Source organism: Triturus cristatus, chromosome 4_2 (assembly GCF_964204655.1).
Source record: "Triturus cristatus chromosome 4_2, aTriCri1.1, whole genome shotgun sequence".
Classification (NCBI taxonomy): domain Eukaryota; kingdom Metazoa; phylum Chordata; class Amphibia; order Caudata; family Salamandridae; genus Triturus; species Triturus cristatus.
In genome coordinates this window covers 335548008-335568726 of record NC_140586.1, presented here as the reverse complement: position 1 = coordinate 335568726, position 20719 = coordinate 335548008, and the positions used below count along the sequence as shown (strand labels likewise).

The 20719-nt window shown below is 44.1% G+C and overlaps 1 protein-coding gene across 5 annotated transcripts in view; it reads left to right on the top strand.

Moving 5' to 3' along the window:
- Positions 1-20719, top strand: part of SMG7 (SMG7 nonsense mediated mRNA decay factor) — a 596979-nt gene that overhangs the window by 371910 nt on the left and 204350 nt on the right. For all 5 annotated transcript variants that reach the window (XM_085601728.1, XM_085601725.1, XM_085601727.1 and 2 more), the window contains 2 exons: positions 5314-5452; positions 9368-9756. In XM_085601728.1, the coding sequence (XP_085457854.1) occupies positions 5314-5452; positions 9368-9756 (528 nt within the window). The remainder of the gene's footprint in view (positions 1-5313; positions 5453-9367; positions 9757-20719) is intronic.

Here is a 20719-nt window from a genome sequence, read left to right as displayed (position 1 = left end):
GACAAAGGTCCCCGTCAAAGGTCCCGTCGACGAAGGTCCCGTCGACGAAGGTCCCGTCGACGAAGGTCCCGTCGACGATGGTTCCTTTGACAAGTCCATCTACAAGGATGTCCTCAGTACCTTCTATATCTCCGGTACCGTTGACGGCAATCTCTTCAGTGCAAATAAAGATTAAAAGGAACCTACTTCGTCGTTTGCCGCTGCTCCTTTGGTTCCATTGCCACCAAGTTCTCGACCTGATATGTCTGGTGAAGTTATATTGTTGGAAGATTCCCATCTTCCTTCTCCATTGTTTGCCACGGATTCTGATCAGGATTCAGAGGAAGGTTTACCTGAATCGTTTGGGACGGCCCGCAGTCCCTCAGATTTAAGAATAAAGTGCCAAGAGGATAGTAGTGAAGATGAGGAACAATTTTATCAGCAAGAAGTTCCTACAGAAAGGCAAACTGTGACGCTACCACTATCCCTCATAACAAATCTTCAACTCATGTTGGACGATTATAATAGACGTTTTCCGTTATCACCACAAGAAGCTGTGGTCGTGCCTCTTCCAGTGGTGCCAAAAACTATATCGGAACGGGTACCAGCCCCAATTCCATCTGTGGTAACACCTTCACTACCGCTGCAACATTCCTCCACTCGGGCAGTACCTTCTCAGGTTACTGAACAAGAGGAAGAAATTCCTCAAGACAGGGAGGATGGTGAAATTCTCGATTATGGTGGTGGTGATGATGATGATGATGATGATGATGACGATGATGGTATGACGGAGTGGGATGATTATCATGCTAAACATAAGGAGGAGGATTGTTTCCTTTACGATTTCAAAAACCAGCCTTTTAAACAAACACATACAATCCCTATAATCGAATTTATTTGGGAGGAAGGCAAAAAGATTATGAAGACCCCAAATAGTCTTCCGGCACAGGTGCCCAGGTTGGAAAAGTACAAATCGCCTTCAGGAGCGCCTGCGTGTCTTACTGGTCAAGCAAAGGCAGATTCTGTGGTGACACAGGCCGCGCAACGTCTGGCTAGAAACCCTGCGTCAACGATCACGGCACCACCTGATCGTGATGGACGTCGTTTGGACGCCATAGGGCAGAAATTTTCTTCAATGGCTTCCACCACTGTAAGAGCGGCTAATGCTCTGGCCATTTTAGGCCGCTACGACCGTCCGGTATGGGCGGATATTTCAGCGTTAGTTGACCAACTGCCGGAACCATCGAAGAGTGAGGCCCTAAAGCTACTCCAGGAGGGTGAGAGTACATCTGCGGAGATGATAGACTGTGCAGTTGATATCGCCTGTATGGGATTCCGTCAGCTGGCTGGGGCAGCGGTATTGCGCAGGCAAGGTTGGTTGCGCTCAAAATCCTTTCGTCAGGAAGTACAGGCAAAAATATTGGACATGGCATATGATGGAGAGGCTTTGTTCGGAGATCATGTGGATGAAGCTCTCCAATCGATAAAGAAGGATACGGAAACTGCCCGCTCTCTGGGCACGTTACAATTTCGGAAACAGTCCTTTCGGGGTGCACGCGGACGTGGCACCTCTTCTAATTTTCGACGAGGAAACAACCAGTTCTACCCCTAAGAGACTGACTTGTATCAGTCCCAAAAAATTGGAGGTCGAATCTCTCTGTACTCTTCTCAATGGTCCTCCATAACAAGGGACCGTTGGGTTTTGGACATTGTAGAAAGAGGTCACACTTTAGTGTTCACCGAATTCCCTCCACCCACACCGCCTACCGGACCACCACCAGCTCATATCAAGGAACTGTTACATCAAGTTCAACTTCTAATAGACAAGGGAGCTATAGAGGTAGTTCCAAGATCTCAAAAAGGAAAAGGATTTTATTCCCGATTTTTTTTTTTTTTTTTTTTTTTTTTTTTTTTTTTTTTTCTTATCACCAAAAAGAACGGGGAATGGAGGCCCATTCTAGATCTGAGGGCTCTCAACAGATTTCTCAAGAAACAATCCTTTCGCATGTTGACGCTTGTAGAAATCTTGCGCTTACTCTCACAAGGAGATTTCATGGCAACAATCGATCTCCAAGATGCTTATTTTCATATCCCATACTACGACAACATCGGAAATTCCTTCGTTTTCGAGTGGGTCTGAAGGATTTCCAGTTCAAAGTACTACCATTCGGCTTACGCTCGGCCCCGCGAGTGTTTACAAAGGTGCTAGCCCCTGTCGTAGCGTTCCTACGTCTCCAGGGTGTGGAGATCTTCCCATATCTGGACGACTGTCTCCTAAAATCACAATCGGAGGTTCAACTTCGACAGCACACAAGGAGGTGTTTGCAAGGAGGTGTTTCACGCCTTAGAGCTCTCCATAAATACCGCGAAGTCTCATCTACAGCCTTCTCATTTCAGGGATTTTCTAGGAGCAACTTTGGAGACAGTGTCAGCCAGGGCACTTCCCTCACAAGACCGTCTTCAAAGGATTCTCCGTCTGGTAACCCTTATCAGATCAAAAAGATCCGTTTCTGTACGACTGTTAAAGTAATTTCTGGGGATGGCGTCGTCATGCATTGCATTGATCCCTCATTGCAGGTTACGGACACGCCCCATCCAAGAAGAACTGGATGTTCAATGGCGTCAGGTTACGGGTTCTTTCAACGATCTCGTAACCGTCACAGATCGGATGAAGTCGGCACTGAAATGGTGGACACAACCGTTAAATCTAATGAAAGGCATTTCATTTCTGTCAATAATACCAGACATGACAATAACAGACGCCTCTCTAGAAGGATGGGGTGCTCATTTGGAGGATCTATCAATCAAGGGAAAATGGACAATATGCCAAAAAGCCTGGCACATCAACAGGTTAGAGCTCATGGCTATATTTCTGGCTCTCAAATCCTTTCTTCCTTTAATCCAAGGACAATCAGTCCTCATACAGACAGATAACACAACCTGCATGCACTACGTCAACAAGCAGGGCGGAACAAAATCCCCGAAACTGTCTCGTCTAGCCCAGTCGATCTGGGATTGGTCTCTCAACCATCACATCATGATTGCAGCAGTTCATCTACCGGGGGTATCCAATATCCTAGCGAATTCCCTGAGCAGGTCCTCCTCGTCGACCCACGAATGGGAGTTACATCAGCCGACGCTGGAGATGATATTTCGACGATGGGGACGTCCACAGCTGGATCTCTTTGCCACACCAGAGAACCGCAAATGCCGACACTATGCAAGCTGGCATTCCCACCAAGGATCACGGGGCAATGCCCTTTTGATGAACTGGTGCAATCTGTTTGCCTACGCTTTTCCTCCAATCCCACTCATACCTCGGGTCCTGTGGAAAATGCGGAGGCAACCTTGCCATCTACTTCTAGTAGCCCCCCGTTGGCCTCGGCAAGCATGGTTCTCAGAGTTACTCCTAATGTCTCAATGCAAACCAATCCTTCTACATCCTCGTACAGATCTTCTGACAATGAGCAAGGGGAAAATTTGTCATCCGAACCCCTCCTCACTGAGCTTATCAGCTTGGAACCTGAGCACTGTGAATTTGCCCATTTAGACATCTCACAGGACTGTAGAGACATCTTGGCTCAGGCGAGGGCTCCTTCTACGGTAAAGACGTACAAATTAAAGTGGAAAAGATTCTGCCACTGGTGTGCAGCTAATGGAGTTCATCCATTTCACTCCACGCCACAACAATTGCTACCTTTCTTCTTGCATTTAGCTAACTCCGGATTGTCTCATGCAATCTTGAGGGGTTTTTCTGGCGGCAATCTCCCGTTTCAGTCAAGATGGTTCAACGTCCCTTTGTTCTTCAAGGATTATCCAACAATTCTTCAAGGGATTATTTCGTAAATTTCCTCCTGTTAGACGCCCACCTCCATTGTGGCATCTGAACATCGTATTGGCACAACTGATGAGGCCACCGTTTGAACCTATTCACAAGGTCGAGTTGAAGTTTCTAACTTGGAAGGTAGCTCTTCTTCTGGCACTAACGTCTTCACGTCGCGTCAGTGACATTCATGCATTTACCATAAATCCGCCTTTCCTACAGTTCAAGCCAGATTCTGTAGTGTTGCGTACAAATCCAACCTTTTTGCCGAAAGTACCTTCAGACTTTCATATTAACGAACCAGTGATTTTGAAAACCTTCTTTGCTAATCCTCAAACTCCTGCGGAGCAGAGATTACATTCCCTGGATGTGAAACGATGTTTAAAGTTCTACATCAGCAGAACAGCTTCTTTACGAAAAACTGATCAACTCTTCATAGCTTATGGACGCTATCACAAGGGACGTCCAGTGACAAAACCAACTATTGCACGTTGGGTTTCAGCAGCCATCGTCTTCTGCCATCAAAAGGCAAACCAGCCATTGCAGTCACCAGTGAGGGCTCACTCCACTAGAGCGATGTCTTCTTCAACCGCATTATTTGCTGGAGTGCCTTTACATCAGATCTGCAGAGCAGCTACGTGGTCAAGTAGACATACGTTTACAAGACATTACTGCTTGGCAACTTTAAACGAGGAGGATGCTGCAGTTGGGCAGGCAGTGCTTCGCAATCTTTTTAAATAAGGTGAGCCTCTTCCTTCCCTCCTCCATATTGTTTCCATTTACTGTTGAGATAATGGTTCATTTACACTTATATAGATATTCAGTGATATCATATATATAAGGATATTGATTGGCAGTACAACTGTTTAGTGCTATTATGACTATGGAATCAATGATAATTGTTACTGCTGGCTATTCTATATTCAAGCATGTGAATCTATGAAAGACACCCCAATACTGGAGAAGAACAATTGTTACTTACCTGTAAACAGGTGGTTCTCCAGTATTGTCTTTCATAGATTCACATGCGACCCTCCCTCCTCCCTTCAGAGGCTCTCTTCTCCTCATACACTCTAAAGTCACTTTGGTGCTACGAAAATCTGAGGTGAGGAGCTCTGAGGAGAAGGTTCTAGAGAGGAGCTGACGCCTGATTGGCCGTAGTTTGGACTAACATAATGACCGAGATAGACTGCGAATGTCTTTTTTCTCTTTCCATGTATCTCTATGGAGATTTCATATAGGGACATTCTTGATGTTTATCACTTACTTATATCTCTGTTTTATATGATTACTTATGTATATATATATATATATATATTATGACTGTATATATTGCTATATTATTTACCGTGGGACTCCCACTCCGACGACGGGGAATATTCAAGCATGTGAATCTATGAAAGACACCAATACTGGAGAACCACCTGTTTACAGGTAAGTAACAATTGTTCTTTCTGGGCGCATCGGAAAGTATAATCTTGAAGGTCATTTTTTTTTTCTTCTTCACGCAGGTTAAGTCTCAGAATGAACTGAGGAAGACACCAGTCTCGGAGGTCAGAAAAACTACTCTAACACCGACTCCAGTTAGCACTTCGCAGTTCATCCCCATTCATCATCCAGGAGCCTTCCCTCCTCTTCCCAGCCGACCAGGTAGATACACCATGTAATTTATGTGACTTGTATGTGTATGTAGTCCATGCTACTGCAATCTGCTTAGCCTTCAATCATGGCAGATTTTGAAATTCGTAGTAGGATTCTACTTTTGCTTGTTTGTGTCATGTAAGGGAGAAAAGGCACCTGTTCTGATGAATGTTTGGCGGCCACATGTTTGAATTCAGAATTTGCATAAAAAACAGCACCATTTTGTGAGTGCCTAGAGTCTTTTTTCCAAACTACTGATTGAGCGACTAGGACCAAATGCAGTAGGTACGTTTATTAGGTCCAAGGCTGTTTCCCAGGAATGACAATGGATTGGCTCATGCATGCCCTAAGTGAACAATGAAGATGGAGATGTGTAGCATTCTATTTGGTCAAGTCTTCATTTTTTAACCTTACCTCTTTGTTTGTTAGAATGCAACCATCCTCCATCAGTTATCACTCCTAGTCTGAATGCTCTCATAGTCTGTGGGGTCACGGTTAAACATGAAAATAAAAATAGACTCAAATACTGTGATTTTGCTGTGCTTCAAGTTCATGTCAAGTCTAGCTATCCCACTCTATACTGTTGAGGGCTGGTGATTTATTGCAGTTAACATCAGTTGGGTTTCTTTGTTTATTAAATTCATTTTGTGCCATTTTTACTCCTTCCCATTTTTTCTGGATCGACGGCTCAGCCATTTGGATTGTCTGTTCGTGTTGATGCTGAAGGCCGGGGCAATGTTGGAAATTTGTATAGAACAGTGGTGCAAACAAGCATCCTGCATTTCCAGACAAAATCCTATTTAAATTGTTAGACAGAAAATAATTATTTAGCAGTAGAAGCTTTTGAGTGAATCTCTTCTGCTAGACTGGCCTGTCGTAGAAGGGAAATGTTCTAATGAATCCTCACTTGATATCCATGCTCTGCAGGTAGTTGCAATTGGGATAATCTTTTCGTTGCTCACTCTAGTCCCCCTGTGACAATTGTTTTCCATGGGTGGTTACCAGGTAGGCCCTAGAACTGGTTCTCTTGAGCCTCTACCAATCTCTCAAATGGGGGTCCGCTCCCTCCATTCAAGTTCTACGGACTGACATCCTTTGGGGTACAAAAAGTAAGGAGTCATTTTTCACGGTTTCAGGAATGTGAGAAATACTGATCACAAGGATAATTTGAAGGGTAAGACAAATATTTATAGAGACCTTGAGGTTTTGAGGACATTTGGTCAAAGTGGAATGCAAAAGTGTTCGTTAGGCTTGAGGGCAGTGAAAGCTAAAGTGCACATTCAGTCTGTGCAGGTCTGTCCTTGCATGAACCTCTGATCAGGACCTCGTTTACAGCATAGGCCCTACTCCGCCATGCTTGCTCTTGAAGGCATCTGACTGGGGTTTGTGAGCCAGACTATTGCTTTTATCGGTGCATATGGACCTTATTTTTGGGATTCTCCTAAACACTGGAAATGACCGTACCACATCTCTTGAATTCTGAGTCCACACTCATGATAGTTATTTTTGTTGTGCCTTAGAGGAAAATTGGCCTTGTTCTTTGAGGTATTGACAGAAGAGAGAAGGTTTAAGGTTATTGCTGTGAAAGTTTTTTGGTCTGATTAGGATCTAGAAAAATACTTAAGAATAATCTTTCTTTCTCATTGAAGATATTGACCGCCATTATATTACTTCTGCAGTGATGAAATGTCATGTACAGTGCAATTTGAACATTGTTGATTTTAAAGAGTCTTTCTCGCAGACTGACCTTTCAGTACTGTCTCTTCTGTTTTTGCTAACTTTGTTCTTATCCAGACACAGCATAGAAGGAAAGGGTGGAAACTTGACATTTAATATCATAGTGCCATCAGTTTATTGATTAACCAAGATTGTTTTCTTGTTTGAAACCTATGGGACTGCGGAGCAACTTTAAATTTGGATACAACAAAGCACCCCTGCTATTCAGTCTGTTATTTGTTGCAGATATGTCACTGTGAATCTTCTTAGTTGCTGATTATCCCCAGTTGCTTTTTAGTGTTGCGTGCAAACCCATTAAATAGCTAGGGCAGTTAAAACTTCAGACATGCTTTTATACGAACTCTGGTCCCATCCCATTTTCCCAGCATATATGCTTTTAAAACTGCTCTAACCATCATAATGCACTATTGCAGCTACTATTCTAATTTTATTTTTCCTATAACCACCCTTGTTTGGAGCGTATTGGCACTCATTAATTGCTTTGTTTTGTCTTGTAGATATTCTTGTTTAGAAGCTCCTTTCATCTTAGCTTTGGCTTAATTAACCCATAATCATACTTGTTGACAATTGGCATAACATAGTAAGACTGGGTGAGACATAAGGCAAATGTAGATAGTGTATTACACTTGGTCTTTTTTCATGCAATTTATGTCTACCATTTTTAATGCCAACCACATGGTGGGCCTGTGCATAGTCTCTATGAATGGATAGTGTTTTTTTTTTGCACTGCGTGATGTTGCATCACCTGATAGCTTCACTCCGAAAATCACATGCTTTAATAGTAGTTGGAACATTTGTTTTCATATTTATTTGGCTACTTCAGAATTCCAAGAAAGTTAAGAAAAGCAAATGAGGAGTTGAAAGAGAAAGGGGAGTTGGAGGTGCTCTGAAAAAGCAATGAAGTTCTGATGTCCAAGGTTGATGCATGGAGCACCACTCATAAGTCAACAGCATTATTCTGAACGTCATCGAGTCCAGTTTTAAGTTAAGATGAAAGTTTCAGAGAGATGCTGAAAGTGCAAGGATCTACCCTCCAGTGAATATACTTCTGACTTAGCCGGACAGTTTTAGAGACAGAGGTTTCTCATTTGATCTGTTAGAGCTGGATTGGTTCAATAGGTTTACAGAATACATAGCCATGGAAAACTTGGTGGGGGTCAGGCGTTTGATCTTTAAGTCGTTGTTTGGTTAGCAGCCACATTGTTTCTATGACTTGTGTGATGTCCTAAGATGTTACAAAAATGAGGCAGGTAGCCTAGTTGTAGGCCTGCTGCTTTTTGTTTAGAGTTTAGGCAGAGAAATGTGCTCAGTTATATCACAAATTCAGCCTGAACATGGCTACTACGATTACCAGTGTGAACCTTTGGGTTGGGGGGGGCCCAGATGGCAAAAGGCTGACTGTGTGGCTGCAGTTAGTCATTACATGTAGGATAGATTGGCATAAAGGGTTTACTGACATGTTCCGGAAATGTATTTTTGGGGTCTGAGGTATGCCCATGGGGTTAACTATGTTGACAGGAAGGCACCTTAATGCACTTGCTCGCCTTCCATCTATGAAGAGATCAGGCAAAGGTAATTTGCTAATTGAATATGATGAAGGCCCGGTGAAGCTGTTTAATGGAGATAACTGAAGTGCATAATGTATTGTCATTCTTTTGCTCATTATCGCCACTATTTTCCCTTTTTGCACTTCTGTTTAGAGGTTCATCACTGGTTAGGATCTATTGTGCTATATGTCCTAGTCACCCATGTTATGTAGCTGGGGATATCTAAAAGGGAGACTGGAGCACATTCTGTGACATGTTTGCTCCCTGATGGGCCATGGCATGGATTCAACATGGTGACCGGCATAAGCATTAGAACTCTGGATATATCTACAGGCCATTCAAATATTACAGGTGGCAGTAATGGAAGGATGACCATCTGGACAAAACCATCTCTAGTTTGTGTGATAACTTTGCAGAAAGTCTCATATCACCAATGTTCCATTTTCTCCTGAGGCTGCGTGACCTCCCATCATGGTAGATTTTGCCTTCTAGAATTTCTCTGTCAGGCATTTTACAAGGGGTGAAAATAGACATATTCCCCTGGATTCAAATGCCTTGTACAATCACTTTTCCATTGGTTGTCTTTTTTTCCTTGTTAAATTAACACAAGAAAATTAATTGTCACATTTTTCTCTATCAGGTTTTCCACCCCCTGCATATGTCATTCCTCCACCTGTTGCATTCTCCATGAATTCCAGCTATAACTTCCCTGCAGGAGTCTCCGTCCCTGGCTCCTACATGCAGCCTTCACCTCACTCTCCGGTTGGGAGTCAAGGGCAAGGTGGGAAACCATCCCACATTCCCTACAGCCAGCAGAGGCCCTCTGGGCCTGGGGTGATGAATCAAGGACCCCAGCCTTCACAACAGCCCCCTTCAGTCTCACCAGCTCAGCAGACTGCACAGGTTTCAAACCAGCTGAAGCTCCAAGCTTTGGCGCAGCAGCAACAGCAACAGCAGCAGCAGCAGTCCCCCACCAAACAGGGGCAGTGTCTGGGGAAGAGCCCACCACACCACACCGCTCTTCAGCAGGTATGTTGGCTCAGCTAGAACTTAAATTTATTATATTGAAATTTCAACAGTTTCTTTTATGACAATCCCTTCTGCTTTTATGGTAAGATAGACTAGCAGCATGGGGAAAATAGCCTCTCACCCATTTCTCTAACAATGTCAAACAGGCCATCTGTATATGCCAATGCTGCCCTTCAAGAAGGCCTAGTGTTATACCACATACTTTTTTTTAATCTAGATTCAATGTTGGTGTTTGTCAAATTGCACACAATTGTCAATACAGTAAGTGTACTTATCGCATTCTAGATGAGTTATTTTGGTCAACATAAAAGGAAAATGTTAATAAGAAGACACACCAGAAGTATGTAAACCTGCAAAAAAATTACGAAGGAACATTAATACCTTTGGATGACAAACTTTAATTTGAGGCGGTTGCAAGGGTCTACTGATACTGACACTATAAGGAGTAGTATCCAAGGGGCGCATTGTCTGTATTCTTCTTCTGGGAGTTGAATGTTCTAATTTATGGGTAAATTAAGCAGTTTAAGTACAAACTGCATCAACCTTTTCTGGTTAATTTCAATGACAACCATTTTCAGCGTAATCCGAGTGAGCAAACTGATTGCAATCTACATAACGCAAAAGCAATACTTTCTTTTTTAACTTTTATTGAAACCATTCTCTTCAATCAGTGTATACAGGCACATACATGGCAATTAAGAATTGACAGCAGCAAAAGCAGAACATGGATAATAGTGCTGCTTATGTCTTCCTGTGAGAAAGTGCCATCTTTCTTGCATGGTATGCCCCCAATTTTTGCTGAATGTACTTTGACTGAGTGTGCCCTGGACTCCTGCCAATCAGGGGCCTAGGGCCTATGTTCCTTCCCTAAAAACCTCAAACCCAAAATTGGCAAACCCTGGCCACATGTCAGCCCCTGGTAAATGGTACCTAGGTACACAGGGCCTTGTGACCAGGGAAGGCCTCTAAGGGCTGCAGCACTCATTGTGCCACCCGTAGAGGCCCTGTACCCTAACACACACACTCTGCCCTTGCAGGCTGAGTGTCTGGGTACAAGACAAAACAAAGAGTCGACATGGCACACTTTCCTGTGTGCCATGCCCGCCACCTATACTGCCCTGGCATACATCAGCCACCCATCTAGCTGGGTGTCCTATGCCAGTGGTGTGGGCACAGGAGCATGAGCCCTGTGCCCCTACAGTACCCAGGTCCATTCCTGGGCACTGTAAGTGCAGTGCTGCCATTTAAGAGTACATGGTGCTGAGAGCTCGTCAAACACGAACTCCCAGCACCATAATGGCAACACTGAAGACTGAAGTTTGGTATCAAACTTCTCAGAATATTAAACCCGCACTGATGCCAGTGTGGGATTTAATGTACCAAGCACCACAGAGGCCATCTTACAGATGCCCCCTGAAACCTAACCTACAATCCACGTCTGGTGTGGGAGGCTGCCTAGGCTGCCACACTGCAGACATGTTGCTGGACCCCTGGGTAGGAGAGCTCCCGCTCTCCTGGGCCTGCACAATGCACATCCTGGGCGAGGTGCTAGGTCTCCTCCCCCAGGATGGACAGGGGGAAGCTTCAAAGGCATGCCGCCTCTGTGAGCTTCCCCAGGCCACTTGCTGTACCCAGCAAACTGGCAGCCACCAGTTCTAACCCCGACTCTGGCGGGAAGACTGTCCGGAAACCCCAAATAAGGATAGGCGATGTGTCAGCCTGCCAACCCCACCCCTCAGGTGGGGGGGGCGAGGTGAAGCACATCTCCGGGCACTCTCCGTATGGAGGATGGGAGGCCCTGCCCAATCAGGACTAGGCTACTGCCCCCTCCCACAGGATAGGGGTGTACCCACCCCAGGGCAGGGACCCATTGGTGCCTGCCCTTTACCTACCTGTAACACCCCTAAATTTAGTATTTAGGGGCAGCCTGAACCTTCCTTCCTTAGATTCCAGATTCTGAAAAACAAAGAAGAGCAAGATGAAATATGACCTGCCGTGCAGCTGCTAAGAGGAGAAAGACACCAACTTCTTTGGCCCCAGCCCTACCGGCCTGTCGAACCTGCTCCTGCTACATCCCGGCACCTCTTGTGGCCAGCAACCTCACAAACCCCGGATGACCTGGCTACCTTTTGACACTGAGCACCTGGGACTCCCATGAGCTGTGGCTCTGCTCAAAACCAGCTTCTAACCCCTGGCATCAGCCCGGAACCGCAAACCCTGCACACTCTGCACCCACCAAGCCTGGCCTGTGCCGGAGTGATCAAAGACCCCGAGGACGTCCCCCCGGCGACTGTGACTCCGAATCCGGCACCCAAGGACTCACCTCGACGCTCCTGACGATGTCTGCAGCCTCAGAACCAGGTACCCCCCCAACCACGATCAACAATGGGTAAGATTTCCTGAAACCAAAAGGCACCCCTGCACCCGGCGGCCCTCTGTGCCCAACTCCTAGGTACCTACCTATCCTCCAACTACCCAACTTACCTCTCAAAGTGGTGGTGGCGCCTGAAGAAACTTCGTCCCCGAGCTTGCAACCTTTGTTCATCCAGGAGCTTTCCCATTGAAATCCATTGAGCGCCCAAAGGCTCAAAAGCACCTGCACCCAGCCGCCCAAGTGGCCCTGGCAGTGTAACCTCTACTCCTATCTACTTCCCCATTTGCCCTGAGCAACTGACCAGGAGCCCAGCTCCCACAGCCGCGTGGCCTGCTAGTCAGCAGCCACCAACCAAGGCCCCCTGCCTCCCATAGGATAACATTGGGCCTAACTCACTCGGCTGCCCCTGTGCCGCTGAGGGTGTAACAACTGTACTGACCTGACCCTGGGAGACCCCTGACTCTGTGCCCAGAACCTTAACTCTGCCAGTCGAGTACTTACCCAAAAGCCGATAACCCAATTTTCCTCCATTGACTGGTTTCTTCTGAAATTTCTTACAAGTGTGGAGTTTCTAAAACTTAAGATATTCACCTAAAATCAACCCAGTAACGAAAACGAAAATACTCACCTGCTATTAGGAGAGATCCCAGTGTTGGATCTTGGTGCCGAGCACTGACCCTGAAAAGTACTCACAACCGTACTTACCATTAACCCAAATTTCCTCCATAGGAAATCATTGACTGCTTTTCTGTGAAATTTCTTCGAAGTGTCGATTTTTGCAAACTACAAATATTCTTTAAAAATCGTACCAACTCTGAAAACGTAATTGCTTACCTGTTTTAGATTGAGGTCCCAGTACTGAGCCTAAGAGCCCAGTACTGGATTACAAAAGTAACGAGAAAATACCATACCTGTAACTTGAATTTTCTCCCATAGGGAATCATTGACTGTTTTTCTATGAAACTTCTTCTATCAACTTTTAAAATAGCAAAATATTGCCTAAAAATCACAACAGTAATTAAGTCGATTTTACCCACTTGTTTCTAAGAACTGTCCCAGGACTGAATCTAGGATCCAGTCCTGGAGTTAGAAAAGTAATCTATTGTAAGTAACTTAAAACTTCCATTGAGCTCAATGTACAATTGTGTTGCCTATTGCAACAACCTGTAACTACTAGCTGCAAAAGTCAATTGCATATTGCAAAAGTATTTAACTAAAGCATCTCATTCTGAGAAAGTATATTTTAACTTATTGTTGGTTCTAAAATAAAACTTATTTTTTTTCATATAAACCATTTGCTGAATGAGTGTGCAACAAATGCTTTTCACTGTCCTCTGATGCTGCCTTACTGCTCGACCAAGCTACCACTTTAGAGAGTAAGGTTATATCTAACTTTAGCCTCTGCCAAACCTCTGGGGACTGTGGACTCTGTACACACTGTACCTATTTGGGAACAGTATATACAGAGCCACTTTCTCACACTTCCATACAGCATAACGTGCAGTCTGTCCCCTAGAAGACCCTCCCCATCCGTAGGCACCCCCTATAGGCTTGCCAGGCTCCCCACAACGTCTCCCACTTCTTAAATGCAATACTTAGAAATATTCAAGGACCTTAGTTGTTGATAGTAAATGATTCTCTTGTTGTGCTGTAATAATTCCTTAAATATACTAGAGCGTTCTGTTTTTGCCAATTTGATCAGTACACTTGGACTATTGAAGGAGTGGGATAGTATCCAGATCTTGCATGCTTGTCAATTCCCATCTGACTGCAGTGCAATGTTGTAGATAGGTTTGTCTTTTCCAGTAATGGAAGTCTTGTGTTTCATTGCCAGAATGCCGTTTGCTTCAAATTGGTTAGCCATATAACAGCCTTCAGGCACTTTGAGAATAGCAAGGACGAGCAGTCAAGACTTAATCCCAGAGGTGGGTGTTTAGAAAGCTAGATTCAGTGTGATACAATAAATTAAACTTATTTACATCAATGTCCAATTAGTACTTCACTTTAGAAAATGAAAATCTATTTTATTTAACAGGCAAGTGAATAGTTCATTCATAATGAAGATGCATACATAGAATAGGGTGGTGCAGGCCTGAGATGTGACCCCATACATTATTATTGTCTCTTGTAGCTATTTGTGAGACTTGTTGATATTGGCTCAGAGACTGTTATCCTGTGGTGTTTGGTTAAGACTGAGTCTATATGTATGGTCTCTGCTTCTATGATTTGAGAGATGGGTATGAGATAAAGATGTGGGGACTGCAGACCCAAAATTGGTCTTTGTTACCACTGCAATAGCAAATGGTTGATTAAATGGTGTTATTTCTAAAAATAAATAATAATGAAGACTCTAAAATAAAATAACTCACTTCCCAAAACAGATAGGATCCCATGCAGTAGAGTTTCTGGTGGTGATGTCCTGTAGTCCAGTCACTAGCGCCTGGTTAGAAACATGGCCAACGATTAATTGGAGCTCACAGGCCACTCATTGACCTGTGTTTTGCAAAGAGATTGTTGGTGATCATAGCATCCTCTCTGTTGGAATGTCTGCGAATCTACCATTCATGTTAAAACATTTTCAGTGGTGTGTGAAGCCACTGGTGGTATGGCACCATTCCCAATTGATATATTGTCTTAAAGGATCAGCTTGTGGCTTCCAATTTGATTTTGTGTCAAGCAAACTCAGTAGCTAAAATGATGAGTCAAACAGTTCTGAAAAGAGGACAATCTCTGTAACCAGTGAAGTTAGACTGCATGCTTTAAGGTACAAGGGCCGACTGACTCAATTTCCTCAGGCGTTGTGACATTATAGGATATCTACAAGCATGGATCGTGAACCAGGCTCACCTTTGTGTCGATGACAAGTGATTCAGCCACTCCATACGCTGATGCTCATCTTGCTTTTTCCTGGACAGCTGGACTATGGCAGTCTGTCAAGCTGTCCTGGCATGTTTTCTTGTCCATTGGGCATTTTGGAGGTCTTACCACAATCTTGGTAACGTCGGCAGCAGTTGCAGTCCAGCGCATCAGCAGACATGCAGGTAAGTAGTCTTTCCCTGTGCAGCCCATAACAGCAAGACCACTCAAGGCTTATCACATTTAACCTCTGTCTGTATGGAGGACAGCAATGCTGCAGACCTTTTAACTGTTGTCTTTTCCCATAAAATGGTGTGCAGGCCTCGTTGGTACCAAGAGGAACTAGCTTGAGGGTCCGGTACTTATACCACCAGATGGTGAGGGTGGGATGTCACAAGCAACCCAAAGATTTACAACATTAAACTGTTTAACATTTTCCGAGGCACACAGAATTTAGTCTATATTGTAATAATAGGCAGTAACCAGTGCAGTAATCACAAAGAGTTCGTTAAGATATTCCTTTTCCTTTATTCTCTTTTTCTTTTCTTCCAAGATCCATATAAAAAAACACACCAGCAGCGGGCACGTGTTTCGTCCAACTGACTTTTTCAAGACCAAGGGGTAAAGGCAAAGAAACCCGGCCCCCAAAGCACAGCGTGCCGGTAGTAAATGCATAAGCGTAGGATTCTGAATGTCTGAAGCAGACTTAGAATTTTGAAAAAGTAGGCATATGTTTCCAACAATATATGCTGGATCACACGTATGCTTATAGAAAGGTCTCCAACTGTAAAAATAGTTCAGACTAATCACAAAGCCCTGATACGCCTGAAGAATACGTCCACTGGCAAATGTCCAGTCTTCTGTGAGCCTCACAGAAGACTGGACATATGCCGGTGTGCGTATTCTTCAGGCGTATCAGGGTTTTGTGATTAGTTGTCACCGTGACATTTCACGGGTGGCAACGACAGCACATTTGGTTGACTATACCCAGACGTGTATTGCTTTCTATGATACTAAAACATAACGGGTGAACGCAGGTTTTGGGATATACATTTCCAACCAGTGGCTTACAGGACAGTGCTTGCCAAGCTCTATTGTGTTGGGGATCTCTACATTATTTTGGGATTTCCTGCAGGTACAGTCATCCTTTGTTGGAGCTACGAGCCAGAGATTGACTCCACGTTTGATCTCTATGCTACATTGTATTTATCTGCAGGTTCAGGTTTTCATTTGTTGGAACGGCAGGCCACAGACCTATTTTTATGGTTGGAGACTTTACCATACGCATACGTGTGATCCGGCATATATTGTTAGGAACATATGCCTACTTTTTCAAAATTCTACTTCTGCTTCGGACATTCAGAATCCTTTGCTTGCGCATTTACTACTGGTGTGCTGTGCTTTGGGGGTCTGGTTTCTTCGCCTATACTCCCTAGCCTTGAAAAAGTCAGTTGTACGAAACACGTGTCTGCTGCCAGTGTGTGTTTTTTAATTATGAATCTTGGAAGAAAAAAGTATGAGAATAAAGAAAAAGGAATATCTTAACGGACTCTGTGATTACTGCATTGGTTACTGCCTATTAAAATGTGGCCTAAATTCGGTGTGCCTCTGCAAATATGCATATCATTTGGGAACTCTACGAAACGCTTTTCCCTTGGGTTTTATGCCTGAGGGTGGAAGGTGACTTATTGCTTTGGGACCACCACATTGTACTGTATAGATGCACATACAACTTTCCGGCTGATTTGTTCATATAGATGTGCATTCGCAAATGGGCATCGCCACCTCTGTGCTTTTGTGGAATAACATTAAACGGTTTGTAGGCTTCTTCAGTTCTGGAGATTCCTTCTGTCCCTAATGCTGGCCAGATTTTACATCACTGTGATCCCGGAGATACCATGCAGACCATTTCAAGATGTTGTGCATTCGCCTCCTACTGAAATACTTTTTTGCTACTGTTGCTCTGGGCAATGAGCATAACTTTGGAAATGGAGGGTAGTTGAGCTTTACTGAGGACAACGAAAACCTACACCAGCCAAAGAGAATAGACTGGGCCCCAATACCATGTACACAGATTTTCGAGCAGGGGGGAACAATAAGTTCGTATGCCGGATGAGGTGTCAACGATGGTCATCACTAGCTCGACACAAATAAGACCGCCATGATATGAAGGGTAAAAGCATGGTTTCCAAATATACCCCACCATTTACCTGCCAATTTGTGTTAAGCACACAATACACACCAAACAAACGCGTAACGTTAAGCACACATTCACAGCAAAACATTCATATTACACATATTTCAAACATGCCCCAGACCTGAGAAGGAAGATTTGTCTGTTATGGGGACTGGATAGTCCTATACTGTAGCGAACCCATAGGCAGTCTTCATACAGGGGTGAGCCTGGACTATAATCATGCTGCCTGCCCCTTGCCTCAATTACCTGTCACTGCACTGAGAGGGTAGTTTGCACTCTTAGAAATGGTGATCACTTCATGTGTGAAGGATTCTGTCTGAGCCACACTTTTATCGTCAGCTAAGTGATTGTTTTCATCTTTATCTACAAATATTTACTTTTTCCTACCCTGAAGGCATTCTTCTGAATATGGGGTTGTCTGTTGTGATTCAAGGTTTTGGTTATGTGAGCTTCTTCTAAGAAAAGCCACTCGAAGCCTTGTAGTTTGTGGGAAGCTGAAGCTCTATGTGCAGGACCTTTGTAAGGCCTGCATATATTGCTTCTGAGAAGTCAAAAGGCTGCTATGTTTGCAGGAAGTTGTCTTCAAAAGGTTTAAGAGGCAGAGTATGTTGTATTTTATTCCGTCTTCGGAGATGCTTCTTGCTCAGACTAGTGCAGTCAAAGTGCTTTTCAAATGCCTAAAAAGCACTTGGAGCATTCTGAGCACAAGGCGTCAACCAGGGCTGCTACTTCAGAAGATATTCTCTCAGCTTCCAATTTGCTGCCTCAAAAAATGAAGAGGGAAGTGAAGAAGAAAACTGATAACTTCCCAGTCCATCTACTAATATGCTATATGTCACCTTGAGATTTCAGCCAAAATAGACTTCCCTAACCCGTTGACACCTAAGGCACCCCCCAAGCTTTAATATGAAGACGAATCAAGGACCTAGTTGACCAGCATGCATCCGACCTCGGCTGCAAGCAAAATGTCAAGATTCTAATGAGGAGGAGACAATAAGAACCATTGTGGCAGAGAAGAATATTGTCCTTCGCAAGCCATACCAGGGTCACCAAAAGGAAAGATTCAAAATGCTCATGCCGCGTAAGTCTTGTCGAAGTGTACTCTCGACCCTGGAGACTGGATGATGGCATTATATTTGCAGGACGCCTATTTCCATATACCCATCTTGCAGACCCATCAGCGCTATGTACGGATTGGTTGAAACAGGAGCATTTTCAATTTTCTCTGCTCCACTTTGATCCCACTATGCCCCTTAGGTTTCAGAGAAAGTGATGCCAGTGTTTGCAGTAAATCTTCAGAGGTCTGGGATGCCAGTCTTCCCTTACCTGGATGACTGGCCGTTGGAGGCAGGCTTGCCACATGCAGTGGTCAACCACGTCCAGACTATGGCAAACTACCTGTCATATTTGAGGTGCACTAGCAAAGTGTTGAAATCACACTGGACTCTTTCTCTGACAACCCCCCCCACCCCCACCCCCCACCCCCCAGTTCAAACTAATCCGAACATGGTTCTGTTTCAGCCTTTCCCCCGGGAAAGAGCCCAGGACATTAAAGCTATGATCCTGGTCTTTCAGCCTTGTTCCTGGATTTCAACTGTGGGGACTGATGGGCTCCTGCATTCTGCTAGCCAAGCACACCATGTGGTATATGCGGGCTGTGCAGTGGGATCGACATCTGTGGACCCAACATCAAGGGGATCTCCCTGACCACATGCAGATTTGAGGCGTCTCTCTGTACCACACTCGGCTCACAGTGATGACTGATTGTGACAAAGTGCCCTGTTTATGCATGGTTGCCCCCACTTTTTTCTGAATTACTGATGTGCTTTGACTGAGTGTGCCCTGGGCTCCTGCTAATCAGGTACCCAGGGCCTATGTTCCTTTCCTAAAACTGCATTGAAGCCTAAACCCAATTGGCCTATCTGGCCACAGGTCAGCCCCTGGTTAATGGTACCACAGGTACCCAGGGTAATGTGACCAGAGAAGGCCTCTAAGGGCTGCAGCACTTATTGTGTCACCCTTAGAGGTCATGTACCATTGCACTCACACACTGGCTTTGCAGGCTGTGTGTTTTGGTGCAGAACAAAGTGAAGAGTCGACATGGCACACATCCCTGTGTGCCATGCCTACAACCCTCTGCCCTGGCAGAGATCAGTCACCCCTCTAGCTGGGTGCACTATACCAGTGGTGAGGGTACAGGTGCATGATCCCTGTACCTCTACAGTGTCCTTTCTTAGACATTGTTAGTGCAGTGCTGCCATTAAGAGTATATTGTGCAGGGAGCTTGACTTAATGTAGGAAAGTGGCTCTGTATATACTGTTCCCAAATAGGTACAGTGTGTACAGAGTCCACAGTCCCCAGAGGTTTGGCAGAGGCTAAAGTTGGATATAACCTTACTCTCTAAAGTGGTAGCTTGGTCGAGCAGTAAGGTAGTATCCGAGGACAGTGTAAAGCATTTGTTGTACACACTCAGTCAGCAAATGGTCTCACACACTCAAGAACTGAACTCTAGGCCAATGGTTTGTATATAAAAATATATGGTTTTATTTTAGAACCAACAATAGGTATCAAAATATACTTTCTCAGAATGAGATGCTTTAGTTAAATACTTTGCAATAGGCAATTGACTTTTGAATGCAATAGGTACAGTTTATTGCAATAGGCAACACAATTTCATACACAATGATACATTGAGCTCAATTGGAATTTTAAGTTAAATTCAGTTGATTACTTTCAGGATTACTTTTCTAACTCCAGGACTGGATCCTAGATTCAGTCCTGGGACAGTTCTTGGAAACAAGTGAGTAAATACGTTTTAGTTACTGTTGTGATTTTTAAGCAATATTTTGGTATTTTAAAAGTTGACACTTAGAAACTTTTACTAATCAAATTACCAATGTTATCCTATGGGAGGAAATTCACTTAACAGGTAAGTGGGATTAGAGTTACTTTTTCGGGTTCAGTGTTGGATCCTGGATCCAGCACTAGTACACCACCTGTAAGCAGTTAATAGAATGTGTTTAGGTTATACAGGCGATTTTTAACGAATATTTGCAAGTTTGCAAAATCGACACTTAGAAGAAATTTCACAGAAAAACAGTCAATGGTTTCCTATGGGAGAAAGTTCAAGTTACCGGTAAAGTATGTTCTCGTTACTTTTGTAATCCAGTGCTGGACTCCTAGGCTCAGTACTGGGACATCTATCTAAAACAGGTAAGTAATTACGTTTTCACAGTTGGTACGATTTTTAAAGAATATTTGTAGTTTGCAAAAATCGACACTTAGATGAAATTTCACAGAAAAACAGTTAATGGTTTCCTATGGAAGAAAATTGAGTTAGCGGTAAGTAAGGTTGTAATTACTTTTCAGGGTCAGTGCTGGCCACCAAGATCCAGCACTGGGATCTCTCCTAATAGCAGGTGAGTATTTTCGATTTCGTTACTCGGCTGATTTTAGGTGAATATTTTAAAGTTTAGAAACTCCACACTTTTCAAGTGAAACCAGTCCATGTTAGCCTATGGAAGAAAAGTGAGTT